This window comes from Salvelinus alpinus, chromosome 14 (assembly GCF_045679555.1).
Source record: "Salvelinus alpinus chromosome 14, SLU_Salpinus.1, whole genome shotgun sequence".
In the NCBI taxonomy this organism is placed as follows: Eukaryota; Metazoa; Chordata; class Actinopteri; order Salmoniformes; family Salmonidae; genus Salvelinus; species Salvelinus alpinus.
In genome coordinates, this window is record NC_092099.1 from 17,704,343 (window position 1) to 17,721,912 (window position 17,570).

A 17,570-nucleotide genomic window follows, 5' to 3' on the forward strand; every position below is an offset into this window, starting at 1 on the left:
TGGTGTCCTATCCTGTTGTCTACAGGGACATAGTGGATAACCTGTCTCTAACCTGTGGTGTCCTATCCTGCTGTCTCCAGGGACATAGTAGATAACCTGTCTCTAACCTGTGGTGTCCTATCCTGCTGTCTACAGGGACATAGTAGATAACCTGTCTCTAACCTGTGGTGTCCTATCCTGCTGTCTACAGGGACATAGTAGATAACCTGTCTCTAACCTGTGGGGTCCTATCCTGTTGTCTACAGGGACATAGTAGATAACCTGTCTCTAACCTGTGGGGTCCTATCCTGTTGTCTACAGGGACATAGTAGATAACCATGCCAAGGAGAATGCTTTGAACATCGTGACTGAAGAGAGAACCTACCACATCTATGCAGAGACTCCTGAAGACGCCAGGTATGTTCAGACTCTAATCCTCTTCTGTCCAGACTAGCTCTCTTCTGTCCAGACTCTAGCTCTATTCTATCCAGACTCTAGCTCTATTCTGTCCAGACTCTAGCTCTATTCTGTCCAGACTCTAGACCTCTTCTCTCCAGACTCTAGACCTCTTCTGTCCAGACTCTAGACCTCTTCTGTCCAGACTCTAGACCTCTTCTGTCCAGACTCTAGACCTCTTCTGTCCAGACTCTAGACCTCTTCTGTCCAGACTCTAGACCTCTTCTGTCCAGACTCTAGACCTCTTCTGTCCAGGGTCTAGACCTCTTCTGTCCAGGGTCTAGACCTCTTCTGTCCAGGGTCTAGACCTCTTCTGTCCAGGGTCTAGACCTCTTCTGTCCAGGGTCTAGACCTCTTCTGTCCAGGGTCTAGACCTCTTCTGTCCAGGGTCTAGACCTCTTCTGTCCAGGGTCTAGACCTCTTCTGTCCAGGGTCTAGACCCCTTCTGTCCAGACTCTAGACCCCTTCTGTCCAGACTCTAGACCTCTTCTGTCCAGACTCTAGACCTCTTCTGTCCAGACTCTAGACCTCTTCTGTCCAGACTCTAGACCTCTTCTGTCCAGACTCTAGACCTCTTCTGTCCAGACTCTAGACCTCTTCTGTCCAGGGTCTAGACCTCTTCTGTCCAGGGTCTAGACCTCTTCTGTCCAGGGTCTAGACCTCTTCTGTCCAGGGTCTAGACCTCTTCTGTCCAGGGTCTAGACCTCTTCTGTCCAGGGTCTAGACCTCTTCTGTCCAGGGTCTAGACCTCTTCTGTCCAGGGTCTAGCCCTCTTCTGTCCAGGGTCTAGCCCTCTTCTGTCCAGGGTCTAGCCCTCTTCTGTCCAGGGTCTAGCCCTCTTCTGTCCAGGGTCTAGCCCTCTTCTGTCCAGACTCTAGACCTCTTCTGTCCAGGGTCTAGACCTCTTCTGTCCAGGGTCTAGACCTCTTCTGTCCAGGGTCTAGACCTCTTCTGTCCAGGGTCTAGACCTCTTCTGTCCAGGGTCTAGACCTCTTCTGTCCAGGGTCTAGACCTCTTCTGTCCAGGGTCTAGACCTCTTCTGTCCAGGGTCTAGACCTCTTCTGTCCAGGGTCTAGACCTCTTCTGTCCAGGGTCTAGACCTCTTCTGTCCAGGGTCTAGACCTCTTCTGTCCAGGGTCTAGACCCCTTCTGTCCAGACTCTAGACCTCTTCTGTCCAGACTCTAGACCTCTTCTGTCCAGACTCTAGACCTCTTCTGTCCAGACTCTAGACCTCTTCTGTCCAGACTCTAGACCTCTTCTGTCCAGACTCTAGACCTCTTCTGTCCAGACTCTAGACCTCTTCTGTCCAGGGTCTAGACCTCTTCTGTCCAGGGTCTAGACCTCTTCTGTCCAGGGTCTAGACCTCTTCTGTCCAGGGTCTAGACCTCTTCTGTCCAGGGTCTAGACCTCTTCTGTCCAGGGTCTAGCCCTCTTCTGTCCAGGGTCTAGCCCTCTTCTGTCCAGGGTCTAGCCCTCTTCTGTCCAGGGTCTAGCCCTCTTCTGTCCAGACTCTAGACCTCTTCTGTCCAGACTCTAGACCTCTTCTGTCCAGACTCTAGACCTCTTCTGTCCAGACTCTAGCCCTCTTCTGTCCAGGGTCTAGCCCTCTTCTGTCCAGGGTCTAGCCCTCTTCTGTCCAGGGTCTAGACCTCTTCTGTCCAGGGTCTAGCCCTCTTCTGTCCAGGGTCTAGCCCTCTTCTGTCCAGGGTCTAGCCCTCTTCTGTCCAGGGTCTAGCCCTCTTCTGTCCAGGGTCTAGCCCTTTTCTGTCCAGGGTCTAGCCCTTTTCTGTCCAGGGTCTAGCCCTTTTCTGTCCAGGGTCTAGCCCTCTTCTGTCCAGACTCTAGCCCTCTTCTGTCCAGACTCTAGCCCTCTTCTGTCCAGGGTCTAGCCCTCTTCTGTCCAGGGTCTAGCCCTCTTCTGTCCAGACTCTAGCCCTCTTCTGTCCAGACTCTAGCCCTCTTCTGTCCAGGGTCTAGCCCTCTTCTGTCCAGACTCTAGCCCTCTTCTGTCCAGGGTCTAGCCCTCTTCTGTCCAGGGTCTAGCCCTCTTCTGTCCAGACTCTAGACCTCTAGCTCCTGACTAGACGGGTCTGTTAGCAACAGCAGACTAGACGGGTCTGTTGGCAACAGCAGACTAGACGGGTCTGTTGGCAACAGCAGACTAGACGGGTCTGTTGGCAACAGCAGACTAGACGGGTCTGTTGGCAACAGCAGACTAGACGGGTCTGTTGGCAACAGCAGACTAGACGGGTCTGTTAGCAACAGCTGTTATGATATGACCTATGGTATAACCCTAGTGGTCCACCAGTGTATTGCTCTGTGGAATCCTTACCTCTCTCTCCCTCCAGTGGCTGGTTCAACATGCTGAGTCGTGTCCACAGTGCCAGTCCAGACCAGCTGATGGAGATGAACCATGAGCAGGCCAACCCCAAGAACGCTGTGGTCAGTACTAACCTCCTCCATCACGTCTATCATTCTACCCATCTCTAGGAGTTACAGCCTTGCGGTGTTCATGTTGACTGACGATATTCCATCTCTAGGAGTTACAGCCTTGCGGTGTTCATGTTGACTGACGGTATGACAATGTTCTTAACTTCACATTTCACCCCAGGGAACTGTGGATGTTGGACTGATCGACTCTGTGTGCGCGTCAGACAACCCTGACAGACCCAACTCGTTTGTCATCATCACCGCTAACCGTGTGATCCACTGCAACACTGAGATGCCTGAAGAGATGCACCACTGGATCGGCCTGCTGCAGAAACCCAAAGGAGACGCCAGGATAGACGGACAGGACTTCCTCGTCAGAGGTTAGTGACGTACTTGTACGTCAAAGTTAATTTGTCGAATTTCATTCCTTTTTTTATGCGTTTGAGCCAATCAGTTGTGTTGTGACAAGGTCGGGTGGTATACAGAAGATAGCTCTATTTGGTAAAAGACCAAGTCCATATTATGGCAAGAACAGCTCAAATAAGCAAAGAGAAACAACAGTCCATCATTACTTTAAGACATGAAGGTCAGTCAATCTGGAAAATGTAAAGAACTTTGTAAGTTTCTTCAAGTGCAGTTGCAAAAACCATCAAACTGTCTCTCATGAGAACCATCACAGGAATGGAAGACCCAGAGTTACCTCTGTTGCAGAGGATAAGTTCATTAGAGTTACCATCCTCAGATTGGAAAGGAAGACCCAGAGTTACCTCTGTTGCAGAGCTCTAAAAGTTCATTAGAGTTACCAGCCTCAGAAATCAGCAATTAACTTTACCTCAGATTGCAGCCCAAATAAATGCTTCACAGAGTTCAAGTAACAGACACATCGCAACATCAACTGTTCAGAGGAGACTGCGTGAATCAGGCCTTCATGGTCGAATTGCTGCAAAGAAACCACTACTAAAGGACACCAATAAGAAGAAGAGACTTGCTTGGGCCAAGAAACACGAGCAATGGACATTAGACTGGTGGCAATCTGTCCTTTGGTCTGATGAGTTCAAATCTGAGATTTTTGGTTCCAACCGCCGTGTCTTTGTGAGACGCGGAGTAGGTGAACGGATGATCTCCGCATGTGTGGTTCCCACCGTGAAGCATGGAGGAGGAGGTGTGAGGGTGCTTTGCTGGTGACACTGTGATTTATTTAGAATTCAAGGAACACTTAACCAGCATGGCTACCACAGCATTCTGCAGTGATACGCCATCCCATCTGGTTTGTGCTTCGTGGGACTCATTCGTTTTTCAACAGGACAATGACCCAAAACACACCTAAAGTCTCTAAGGGCTATTTGACCAAGAAGGAGAGTGATGGAGTGCTGCGTCAGATGACCTGACCTCAACAATCACCTGGCCTCAACCCGTTTGGGATGAGTTGGACCGCAGACTAAAGAAAAAGCAGCCAACAAGTGCTCAGCACATGTGGGAACTCCTTCAAGACTTTTGAAAAGCATTCCAGGTGACTACCTCATGAAGCTGGTTGAGAGAATGCCAAGAGTATGCAAAGCTATCAAGGCAAAGGGTGTCTACTTTGAATAATCTGAAATCTAAAATATATTTTGATTTGTTTAACAGTTTTTTGGTAACTACATGATTCCATATGTGTTATTTCATAGTTTCGATATCTTCACTATTATTCTATAATGTACAAAATAGTCAAAATAAAGAAAAACCCTGGAATGAGTAGGTGTTTCCAAACTTTTGACTGGTACTGTATATATTTTTGGAACCATCATGAACATTTAACAACTGATATTTTTTATATTTTGATATGTATTTTATATTTTTGATATATTTTGTCTGTTCTCAGTACTGGACCTTAATTTCCTTCTCTCTCTCTTCCCAGGTTGGCTTCACAAGGAGATGAGGGCTAAGAGTCTGAAACTGAAGAAGAGGTGGTTTGTCTTAACCTCTAACTCTCTGGACTACTACAAGTCTTCAGAGCGCAGTGTGTCCAAGCTGGGGACCCTGGTCCTCAACAGTCTCTGCTCTGTGGTCCAGCCCGACGAGAAGGTCTACAAGGACACAGGTAGGGGTAGAGACTGAGAACGTGGCACCCTTTTCCCTTCATAGTGCCAATAGGGCTCTGCTCAAAAGAAGTTTTTTTTTTTTTTTTTTTAACCTTTATTTAACCAGGTAGGCAAATTGAGAACACGTTCTCATTTACAATTGCGACCTGGCCAAGATAAAGCAAAGCAGTTCGACACATACAACAACACATAGTTACACATGGAGTAAAACAAACATATAGTCAATAATACAGTGAAAAAAAAATAAGTCTATATACAATGTGAGCAAGTGAGGTGAGATAAGGGAGGTGAAGGCAAACAAATATATGTATAAATAAATAAAATAAATAAATAAAAATATAAAAGGCCATGGAGGTGAACTGAACACAACACAGCAAGTAAAATAAAACTAAAAAAAAACCCTGGAATGGTTGGTTTGCAGCGGAAGAAAGTGCAAAGTAGAGACAGAAAATAATGGGGTGCAAAGGAGCAAAATAAATTAATAAAATAAATACAGTAGGTAAAGAGGTAGTTGTTTGGGCTAAATTGTAGATGGGTTATGTACAGGTGCAGTAATCTATGAGCTGCTCTGACAGCTGGTGCTTAAAGCTAGTGAGGGAGATAGGTGTTTCCAATTTCAGAGATTTTTGTAGTTCGTTCCAGTCATTGGCAGCAGAGAACTGGAAGGAGAGGCGTCCAAAGGAAGAATTGGTTTTGGGGGTGACTAGAGAGATATACCTGCTGGAGCGCGTGCTACAGATAGGTGCTGCTATGGTGACCAGCGAGCAGAGATAAGGGGGGACTTTACCTAGCAGGGTCTTGTAGATGACCTGGAACCAGTGGGTTTGGCGACGAGTATGAAGCGAGGGCCAGCCAACGAGAGTGTACAGGTCGCAGTGGTGGGTAGTATATGGGGCTTTGGTGACAAAACGGATGGCACTGTGATAGACTGCATCCAATTTATTGAGTAGGGTTTTGGAGGCTATTTTGTAAATGACATCACCGAAGTCGAGGATTGGTAGGATGGTCAGTTTTACAAGGGTATGTTTGGCAGCATGAGTAAAGGATGCTTTGTTGCGGAATAGGAAGCCAATTCTAGATTTGACTTTGGATTGGAGATGTTTGATGTGAGTCTGGAAGGAGAGTTTACAGTCTAACCAGACACCTAGGTATTTGTAGTTGTCCACATATTCTAAGTCAGAACCGTCCAAAGTAGTGATGTTGGACAGGCGGGCAGGGGCAGGCAGCGATCGGTTGAAGAGCATGCATTTGGTTTTACTTGTATTTAAGAGCAGTTGGAGGCCACGGAAGGAGAGTTGTATGGCATTGAAGCTCGCCTGGAGAGTTGTTAACACAGTGTCAAAAGAAGGGCCAGAAGTATACAGAATAGTGTCGTCTGCGTAGAGGTGGATCAGAGAATCACCAGCAGCAAGAGCGACATCATTGATGTATACAGAGAAGAGAGTCGGTCCAAGAATTGAACCCTGTGGCACCCCCATAGAGACTGCCAGAGGCCCGGACAACAGACCCTCCGATTTGACACACTGAACTCGATCAGAGAAGTAGTTGGTGAACCAGGCGAGGCAATCATTAGAGAAACCAAGGCTGTCGAGTCTGCCAATGAGGATGTGGTGATTGACAGAGTCAAAAGCCTTGGCCAGGTCAATGAATACGGCTGCACAGTATTGTTTCCTATCGATGGCGGTTACGATGTCGTTTATGACCTTGAGCGTGGCTGAGGTGCACCCATGACCAGCTCTGAAACCAGATTGCATAGCGGAGAAGGTGTGGTGGGATTCGAAATGGTCGGTAATCTGTTTGTTGACTTGGCTTTCGAAGACCTTAGAAAGGCAGGGTAGGATAGATATAGGTCTGTAGCAGTTAGGGTCAAGGGTGTCCCCCCCTTTGAAGAGGGGGATAACCGCAGCTGCTTTCCAATCTTTGGGGATCTCGGACGACACGAAAGAGAGGTTGAAGAGGCTAGTAATAGGGGTGGCAACAATTTCAGCAGATAGTTTTAGAAAGAAAGGGTCCAGATTATCTAGCCCGGCTGATTTGTAAGGGTCCAGATTTTGCAGCTCATTTAGGACATCAGCTGACTGTATTTGGGAGAAAGAGAAATGGGGGAAGCTTGGGCGAGTAGCAGAGGGGAGGGCAGTGCTGTTGTCCGGGGTAGGGGCAGCCAGATGGAAAGCATGGCCAGCCGTGGAAAAATGCTTATTGAAATTCTCAATTATAGTGGATTTGTCGGTGGTGACAGTGTTTCCTATCTTCAGAGCGGTTGGAAGCTGGGAGGAGGTGTTCTTATTCTCCATGGACTTTACGGTGTCCCAGAACTTTTTTGAATTTGTGTTGCAGGAAGCAAATTTCTGCTTGAAAAAGCTAGCCTTGGCTGTTCTAACTGCCTGTGTATATTGGTTTCTGGCTTCCCTGAAAAGTTGCATATCACGGGGGCTGTTCGATGCTAATGCAGAACGCCATAGGATGTTTTTCTGTTGGTTAAGGGCAGTCAGGTCAGGAGAGAACCAAGGGCTATATCTGTTCCTGGTTCTAAATTTCTTGAATGGGGCATGCTTATTCAAGATGGTGAGGAAGGCATTTTTAAAAAATGACCAGGCATCCTCTACTGACGGGATGAGATCGATATCCTTCCAGGATACCCCGGCCAGGTCGATTAGAAAGGCCTGCTCGCTGAAGTGTTTCAGGGAGCGTTTGACAGTGATGAGTGGAGGTCGTTTGACCGCTGACCCATTACGGATACAGGCAATGAGGCAGTGATCGCTGAGATCTTGGTTGAAAACAGCAGAGGTGTATTTGGAGGGCAAGTTTGTTAGGATGATATCTATGAGGGTACCCGAGTTTACGGAATTGGGGTGGTACCTGGTAGGTTCATTGATAATTTGTGTGAGATTGAGGGCATCAAGCTTAGATTGTAGGGTGGCTGGGGTTTTGAGCATGTTCAAATTTAGGTCGCCTAGCAGCACGAACTCTGAAGATAGATGGGGGGCAATCAGTTCACATATAGTGTCCAGAGCACAGCTGGGGGCAGAGGGTGGTCTATAGCAGGCGGCAACGGTGAGAGACTTGTTTTTAGAGAGGTGGATTTTTAAAAGTAGAAGTTCAAATTGTTTGGGAACAGACCTGGATAGTAAGACAGAACTCTGCAGGCAGTCTTTGCAGTAGATTGCAACACCGCCCCCTTTGGCCGTTCTATCTTGTCTGAAAATCTTGTAATTGGGGATGAAAATATCTGAGTTTTTGGTGGTCTTTCTAAGCCAGGATTCAGACACGGCTAAAACATCCGGGTTGGCAGAGTGTGCTAAAGCAGTGAACAAAACAAACTTAGGGAGGAGGCTTCTAATGTTAACATGCATGAAGCCAAGGCTATTACGGTTACAGAAGTCATCAAAAGAGAGCGCCTGGGGAATAGGAGTGGAGCCAGGTACTGCAAGTGTCCTATATAGGGAATAGGGTGCCATTTGGGATGCAGACTGGGAGAGTAGTGGCCTGTGCTCCGCGTTGCATTTCTAGCCTGGTCCCAGATCTGTTTGTGCCGTCTTGACAGTTCCTATTAGTGACAAAGACCATAAGTGTTGGCAAGACAGCAGAAAATACATCTGGGACCAGGCTAATGCATTTCAGTCAGTCATGGTAAAAATTAATGTGTGTCTGTCGACCATACAATAATACTCTGTCGTAATCACACCTGAGATTGATTTGCTATCGTACTATGTCAATGCTCCTTGAATCACTATACTATGCCCCCCCCCCCCAACTCCCCCACTAGGTTACTGGAGCATCGTCGTCCACGGACGTAAACACTCGTACCACCTCTACACCAAACTAGTGAACGAGGCTATGCGCTGGGCGTCGGCCATACAGGGGGCTGTCGACAGCAAGGCTCCCATAGAGACACCCACACAGCAACTCATCAGGGACATCAAGGTACAGCCAATCAACAACCTTCATACTGCCAGTCAACCAATCGCCAGCCTTCATACTGACATGGTCATTTTAAATGATACATTTGCATTTTAGCCTGGTTCCAGATCTGTTTTGTGTTGTCTTGCCAACTTCTATGTCATTGATGCGTGTTTGGCAAGACAGCACAAACAGGTCTGAGACCAGTCTAGTTACATTTGTCCAGATCTGAGACCAGTCTAGTTACATTTGTCCAGATCTGAGACCAGTCTAGTTACATTTGTCCAGGTCTGAGACCAGTCTAGTTACATTTGTCCGGGTCTGAGACCAGTCTAGTTACATTTGTCCGGGTCTGAGACCAGTCTAGTTACATTTGTCCAGGTCTGAGACCAGTCTAGTTACATTTGTCCGGGTCTGAGACCAGTCTAGTTACATTTGTCCAGGTCTGAGACCAGTCTAGTTACATTTGTCCGGGTCTGAGACCAGTCTAGTTACATTTGTCCAGGTCTGAGACCAGTCTAGTTACATTTGTCCAGGTCTGAGACCAGTCTAGTTACATTTGTCCGGGTCTGAGACCAGTCTAGTTACATTTGTCCGGGTCTGAGACCAGTCTAGTTACATTTGTCCAGGTCTGAGACCAGTCTAGTTACATTTGTCCGGGTCTGAGACCAGTCTAGTTACATTTGTCCAGGTCTGAGACCAGTCTAGTTACATTTGTCCGGGTCTGAGACCAGTCTAGGAAACTGGGCCTGTCCACTCTAGTGTAGTGAGGTACTAAACTGTACCACTGTAGTGTTCCAGACGTTTCTGGTTTTTGATTGTCATACGGAGTGTTGACTTGAATATTGTCTCATGACTTGAGATGCTAGTCTGGTCCCAGATGATGTCTTGCCAACTCAGCGGGAGCGGGGGGGGGGGAGCCTCGAGTTTAGAGCGTTGGGCCACAAGGTGGAAACCTGTTGCTCTGCCCTTGAGCAAGGCACTTGACCCAAATTTCTCCAGGGGCGCTGGACAACGGTGACCCTGGCCGTGATCCCACTGTGGGTGTCTTAGGGGGAGCTTTCATTACGTGTACAAGTGTTTAACAGCACAAAGATACAGTGCATTTGGAAAGTATACAGACCCCTTGACTTTTTCCACATTTTGTTATGTTGTTAAGCCTTATTCTAAAATGTATTAATACATTTAAAAAATATATCAATCTACACACAATACTCCATAATGACAAAACAGGTTTTTAGAAATGTTTGCAAATGTATTTTTTTTTTTTAAACAAATACCTTTTTTACATAAGTTATTCAGACCCTTTGCTATGAGACTTGAAATTGAGTTCAGGTGCATCATGTCTCCATTGATCATCCTTGACATGTTTCTACAACTTGATTGGAGTCCATCTGTGGTAGATTCAATTGATTGGACATGATTTAGAAAGGCACACACCTGTCTATATAAGGTCCCCCAGATGACAGTGTATGTCAGAGCAAAAACCAAGCCATGAGGTCGAAGGAATTGTCTGTAGAGCTCCGAGACAGGATTGTGTTGAGGCAGAGATCTGGGGAAGGGTAACAAAACATTTCTGCAGCATTGAAGGTCCCCAAGAACACAGTGGCCTCCATCATTCTTAAATGGAAGAAGTTTGGAACCACCAAGACTCTTCCTAGAGCTGGCAGACCGGCAAAACTGAACAATCGGGAGAAGGGCCTTGGTCAGGGAGGTGATCAAGAACCCGATGGACAGTCTGACAGAGCTCCAGAGTTCCTCTGTGGAGATGGGAGAACCTTCCAGAAGGACAACCATCTCTGCAGCACTCTACCAATCAGGCCTTTATGGTAGAGTGGCCAGATGGAAGCCACTTCTCAGTAAAAGACACATAACAGACCGCTCTGGTCTGATGAAACCAAGATTTAACTCTTTGGCCTGAATGCCAAGCGTCACGTCTGGAGGAAACCTGGCACCATCCCTACGGTGAAGCATGGTGGTGGCAGCACCATGCTGTGGGGATGTTTTTCAGCGGCAGGGACTGGGAGACTAGTCAGGATCATGGGAAGGATGAACAGAGCAAAGTACAGAGATCCTTGATGAAAACCTGCTCCAGAGCACTCAGGACATCAGACTGGGGCGAAGGTTCACCTTCCAACAGGACAACGACCCTAAACACACAGTCAAGACAGCCCAGGAGTGGCTTCGGGACACATTTCTGAATGTCCTTGAGTGGCCCAACCAGAGCCCAGACTTGAACCCGATCGAACATCTCTGGAGAGACCTGAAAATAGCTGTGCAGCGACGCTCCCCATCCAACCTGACAGAACATTAGAGGATCTGCAGAGAAGAATGGGAGAAACTCCCCAAATACAGGTGTGCCAAGCTTGTAGCGTCATACCCAAGAAGACTCAATGCTGTAATCGCTACCAAAGGTGCTTCAACAAAGTACAGAGTAAAGGGTCTGAATACTTCTGTTTTTTATTTGTCATTATGGGGTATTGTGGGTAGATTGATGAGCAAAAAAAAACAATATAATCCATTTTAGAATAAGGCTGTAACGTAACAAAATGTGGAAAAGGTCAAGGGGTCTGAATACTTTCCGAATGCACTGTAAGCACCCCCCATAGTATAATGAATTATGGTCCCACCCCCCCATAGTATAATGAATTATGGTCCCACCCCCCTTAAGTATAATGATTTATGGTCCCACCCCCCATAGTATAATGAATTATGGTCCCACCCCCCCCAAGTATAATGAATTATGGTCCCACCCCCCCCATAGTATAATGAATTATGGTCCCACCCCCCATAGTATAATGAATTATGGTCCCACCCCCCTTAAGTATAATGATTTATGGTCCCACCCCCCATAGTATAATGATTTATGGTCCCACCCCCCCATAGTATAATGAATTATGGTCCCACCCCCCATAGTATAATGATTTATGGTCCCACCCCCCCATGGTATAATGAATTATGGTCCCACCCCCCATAGTATAATGATTTATGGTCCCACCCCCCCATAGTATAATGATTTATGGTCCCACCCCCCCCTAAGTATAATGAATTATGGCCCCACCCCCCTAAGTATAATGAATTATGGTCCCACCCCCCATAGTATAATGAATTATGGTCCCACCCCCCCATAGTGTTGCTATGGTCCACAGGAGTTGGCAAGACCACACAAACAGATTGGCCTGTTCAAGCGAACTGATGGCTGTATTCATGTTTTGATTCAGACTACAAACAGACTAGTGTTGACCTCTGACCCCTAACCTCTGTGTGTGTCCCCCCCCCCCCGCCCCCCCCCCCCAGGAGAGCAGTCTGAACATGGAGGCTGTGGAACAGATGTACTGGAGGAACCCTATCCTCAGATATACCCAGCACCCCCTCCACGCCCCGCTGCTGCCTCTGCCTTACGGGGAGGTCAACATCCACCGTGAGTTGTTACTGTTTTAACCCAACAACCTCTCTAACCCTCCAAGGACTTCTTCTACTACCTCTCTAACCCTCCAAGGACTTCTTCTACAACCTCTTTAACCCTCCAAGGACTTATTCTACAACCTCTTTAACCCTCCAATGACTTCTTCTACAACCTCTTTAACCCTCCAAGGATTTCTTCTACTACCTCTCTAACCCGCCAAGGACTTCTTCTACAACCTCTCTAACCCTCCAAGGACTTCTTCTACAACCTCTTTAACCCTCCAAGGACTTCTTCTACTACCTCTCTAACCCTCCAAGGACTTCTTCTACTACCTCTCTAACCCGCCAAGGACTTCTTCTACTACCTCTCTAACCCGCCAAGGACTTCTTCTACAACCTCTCTAACCCTCCAAGGACTTCTTCTACAACCTCTCTAACCCTCCAAGGACTTCTTCTACAACCTCTCTAACCCTCCAAGGACTTCTTCTACAACCTCTCTAACCCTCCAAGGACTTCTTCTACTACCTCTCTAACCCTCCAAGGACTTCTTCTACAATCTCTCTAACCCTCCAAGGACTTCTTCTACTACCTCTTTAACCCTCCAAGGACTTCTTCTACTACCTGTTTAACCCTCCAAGGACTTCTTCTACTACCTCTTTAACCCTCCAAGGACTTCTTCTACTACCTCTAACCCTCCAAGGACTTCTTCTACTACCTCTCTAACCCTCCAAGGACTTCTTCTACAACCTCTTTAACCCTCCAAGGACTTCTTCTACTACCTCTCTAACCCTCCAAGGACTTCTTCTACTACCTCTCTAACCCTCCAAGGACTTCTTCTACAACCTCTTTAACCCTCCAAGGACTTCTTCTACAACCTCTCTAACCCTCCAAGGACTTCTTCTACAACCTCTCTAACCCTCCAAGGACTTCTTCTACAACCTCTTTAATCCTCCAAGGACTTCTTCTACAACCTCTTTAACCCTCCAAGGACTTCTTCTACTACCTCTCTAACCCTCCAAGGACTTCTTCTACTACCTCTCTAACCCGCCAAGGACTTCTTCTACTACCTCTCTAACCCTCCAAGGACTTCTTCTACTACCTCTCTAACCCTCCAAGGACTTCTTCTACTCCCTCTTTAACCCTCCAAGGACTTCTTCTACAACCTCTCTAACCCTCCAAGGACTTCTTCTACAACCTCTCTAACCCTCCAAGGACTTCTTCTACAACCTCTCTAACCCTCCAAGGACTTCTTCTACAATCTCTCTAACCCTCCAAGGACTTCTTCTACTACCTCTTTAACCCTCCAAGGACTTCTTCTACTACCTCTTTAACCCTCCAAGGACTTCTTCTACAACCTCTCTAACCGTCCAAGGACTTCTTCTACAACCTCTCTAACCCTCCAAGGACTTCTTCTACAACCTCTCTAACCCTCCAAGGACTTCTTCTACAACCTCTTTCATCCTCCAAGGACTTCTTCTACAACCTCTCTAACCCTCCAAGGACTTCTTCTACAACCTCTTTAACCCTCCAAGGACTTCTTCTACTACCTCTTTAACCCTCCAAGGACTTCTTCTACTACCTCTCTAACCCTCCAAGGACTTCTTCTACTACCTCTCTAACCCTCCAAGGACTTCTTCTACAACCTCTTTAACCCTCCAAGGACTTCTTCTACAACCTCTCTAACCCTCCAAGGACTTCTTCTACAACCTCTCTAACCCTCCAAGGACTTCTTCTACAACCTCTCTAACCCTCTAAGGACTTCTTCTACTACCTCTTTAACCCTCCAAGGACTTCTTCTACAACCTCTCTAACCATCCAAGGACTTCTTCTACAACCTCTCTAACCGTCCAAGGACTTCTTCTACAACCTCTCTAACCCTCCAAGGACTTCTTCTACAACCTCTCTAACCCTCCAAGGACTTCTTCTACAACCTCTTTCATCCTCCAAGGACTTCTTCTACAACCTCTCTAAACCTCCAAGGACTTCTTCTACAACCGTACAGTTTTACCATTCATTCTGGTTGACAGAAATGAAATGTATGAAGCCCCGTGGCTGTCTCTCACCATGCTTTTGTTAATCAAGTCTCTCTCTTTCTGTTTCTCTCTCTCTCCTCCTCTTCCACAGTCCATAAGGAGAATGGCTATGCCAGCCTGCAGGATGAGGCAGTGAAGATCTTCAACTCTCTGCAGGAGATGGAGGCTGTGTCTGACACCGTGCCTATCATCCAGGGCATCCTCCAGACCTGCCAGGACCTACGCCTGCTCCGAGACGAGGTCTACTGTCAGCTCATCAAGCAGACCAATCACGTGCCTCAGCCCAACAGCTCGGCCAATCACGCCCACTGGCACCTCCTCTCCTGTATGAGCTGTACCTTCCTGCCCAGCCGGGGCATCCTGCGCTACCTCAAGTTCCATCTTAAAGGGTACTTTATTTACCTCCAGTTCCACCTTTAAAGGGTACTTTATTTACCTCCAGTTCCACCTTAAAGGGTACTTTATTTACCTCCAGTTCCACCTTAAAGGGTACTTTATTTACCTCCAGTTCCACCTTAAAGGGTACTTTATTTACTGCCAGTTCCACCTTAAAGGGTACTTTATTTACCTCCAGTTCCACCTTAAAGGGTACTTTATTTACCTCCAGTTCCACCTTAAAGGGTACTTTATTTACTGCCAGTTCCACCTTAAAGGGTACTTTATTTACCTCCAGTTCCACCTTAAAGGGTACTTTATTTACCTCCAGTTCCATCTTAAAGGGTTCTTTATTTACCTCCAGTTCCACCTTAAAGGGTACTTTATTTACCTCCAGTTCCATCTTAAAGGGTACTTTATTTACCTCCAGTTCCACCTTAAAGGGTACTTTATTTACCTCCAGTTCCACCTTAAAGGGTACTTTATTTACCTCCAGTTCCACCTTAAAGGGTACTTTATTTACCTCCAGTTCCACCTTAAAGGGTACTTTATTTACTGCCAGTTCCACCTTAAAGGGTACTTTATTTACCTCCAGTTCCACCTTAAAGGGTACTTTATTTACCTCCAGTTCCACCTTAAAGGGTACTTTATTTACTGCCAGTTCCACCTTAAAGGGTACTTTATTTACCTCCAGTTCCACCTTAAAGGGTACTTTATTTACCTCCAGTTCCACCTTAAAGGGTTCTTTATTTACCTCCAGTTCCACCTTAAAGGGTACTTTATTTACCTCCAGTTCCATCTTAAAGGGTACTTTATTTACCTCCAGTTCCACCTTAAAGGGTACTTTATTTACCTCCAGTTCCATCTTAAAGGGTACTTTATTTACCTCCAGTTCCACCTTAAAGGGTACTTTATTTACCTCCAGTTCCATCTTAAAGGGGAGAGAAAAGACCCCCCCCCCCCCCCCCACCACCCTGGGAGAAGAGCAGACCAATCATAAATAATAATAACAATTAGTCAAACATTGCTATTAAATAGATTCCTATAGCTAGTACACGGTGGTTTACATTTATTAAATAGATTTATATAGCTAGTACACAGTGGTTTACATTTATTAAATAGATTCCTATAGCTAGTACACAGTGGTTTACATTTATTAAATAGATTCCTATAGCTAGTACACAGTGGTTTACATTTATTAAATAGATTCCTATAGCTAGTACACAGTGGTTTACATTTATTAAATAGATTCCTATAGCTAGTAATCAGTGGTTTACATATATTAAATAGATTCCTATAGCTAGTACACAGTGGTTTACATTTATTAAATAGATTCCTATAGCTAGTAATCAGTGGTTTACATGTATTAAATAGATTCCTATAGCTAGTACACAGTGGTTTACATATATTAAATAGATTCCTATAGCTAGTAAACAGTGGTTTACATTTATTAAATAGATTCCTATAGCTAGTACACAGTGGTTTACATGTATTAAATAGATTCCTATAGCTAGTAAACAGTGGTTTACATTTATTAAATAGATTCCTATAGCTAGTACACAGTGGTTTACATTTATTAAATAGATTCCTATAGCTAGTACACAGTGGTTTACATTTATTAAATAGATTCCTATAGCTAGTACACAGTGGTTTACATGTATTAAATAGATTCCTATAGCTAGTAAACAGTGGTTTACATGTATTAAATAGATTCCTATAGCTAGTACAGTGGTTTACATGTATTAAATAGATTCCTATAGCTAGTAAACAGTGGTTTACATTTATTAAATAGATTCCTATAGCTAGTAAACAGTGGTGTACATTTCCTTTTGTGTGTTTTATTTTCATTATCTTATTTCATCAAATACAACGTTATTCAATAGTGTGCAACAATGCCCCTGAGACCCCCGGCTACTCCACATAACGATCCACCCCGACACCAGAACGCACCAGTTTGCTAGTTAAGTGGCTAGTTGAATCTGGTGTGGTAGCGCCGGGACGGACAGAGCCCCTGGAGCGGACCGAGGGCCACGAGGGCCGGACCCCGGAGGTGCCCATCGAAATACACTGTTGATAAGTTAACATGTAATAATGTGAGGGGTCAAATTCATAGATTGAACCCTTTTATGTTGGACATATTCCAGGTATTCTGCCCAGATCCATTAAAATATCCTGGGTTTACTTGTAATATTATAATGCACATGGGAACTAAGGGAATATGGCTCCATAACTCTACAAACCAATGGGCACACCACTCCTTTGCTGAGGGCTTTGAAAGATGCTGAGCCACCAGCAGAATGTGTTCCCCTCCCTATAGCTTGTAGTAGCAGAATGTGTTCCCTCCCTATAGCTTCTAGTAAGCAGAATGTGTTCCCTCCCTATAGCTTCTAGTAAGCAGAATGTGTTCCCTCCCTACAGCTCGTAGTAAGCAGAATGTGTTCCCTCCCTATAGCTCGTAGTAAGCAGAATGTGTTCCCTCCCTATAGCTTGTAGTAAGCAGAATGTGTTCCCTCCCTATAGCTCGTAGTAGCAGAATGTGTTCCCTCCCTATAGCTTGTAGTAGCAGAATGTGTTCCCTCCCTATAGCTTGTAGTAGCAGAATGTGTTCCCTCCCTACAGCTCGTAGTAAGCAGAATGTGTTCCCTCCCTATAGCTCGTAGTAAGCAGAATGTGTTCCCTCCCTATAGCTTGTAGTAAGCAGAATGTGTTCCCTCCCTATAGCTCGTAGTAGCAGAATGTGTTCCCTCCCTATAGCTTGTAGTAGCAGAATGTGTTCCCTCCCTATAGCTTGTAGTAGCAGAATGTGTTCCCTCCCTATAGCTTGTAGTAGCAGAATGTGTTCCCTCCCTATAGCTTGTAGTAGCAGAATGTGTTCCCTCCCTATAGCTTGTAGTAAGCAGAATGTGTTCC

At 45.9% G+C, this 17,570-nt stretch overlaps 1 protein-coding gene across 2 annotated transcripts in view; it reads left to right on the top strand.

Moving 5' to 3' along the window:
- The window catches only part of LOC139538537 (unconventional myosin-X-like), a 192,071-nt gene that overhangs the window by 150,725 nt on the left and 23,776 nt on the right, over positions 1–17,570 (top strand). For both annotated transcript variants that reach the window (XR_011667754.1, XM_071340690.1), the window contains exons 26-32: positions 301–396; positions 2,785–2,878; positions 3,048–3,246; positions 4,764–4,946; positions 8,714–8,871; positions 12,145–12,268; positions 14,377–14,674. Coding sequence is in view for 1 of the 2 variants with exons in the window: in XM_071340690.1 (XP_071196791.1) it covers positions 301–396; positions 2,785–2,878; positions 3,048–3,246; positions 4,764–4,946; positions 8,714–8,871; positions 12,145–12,268; positions 14,377–14,674 (1,152 nt within the window). In the remaining variant the exon portion in view is untranslated. The remainder of the gene's footprint in view (positions 1–300; positions 397–2,784; positions 2,879–3,047; positions 3,247–4,763; positions 4,947–8,713; positions 8,872–12,144; positions 12,269–14,376; positions 14,675–17,570) is intronic.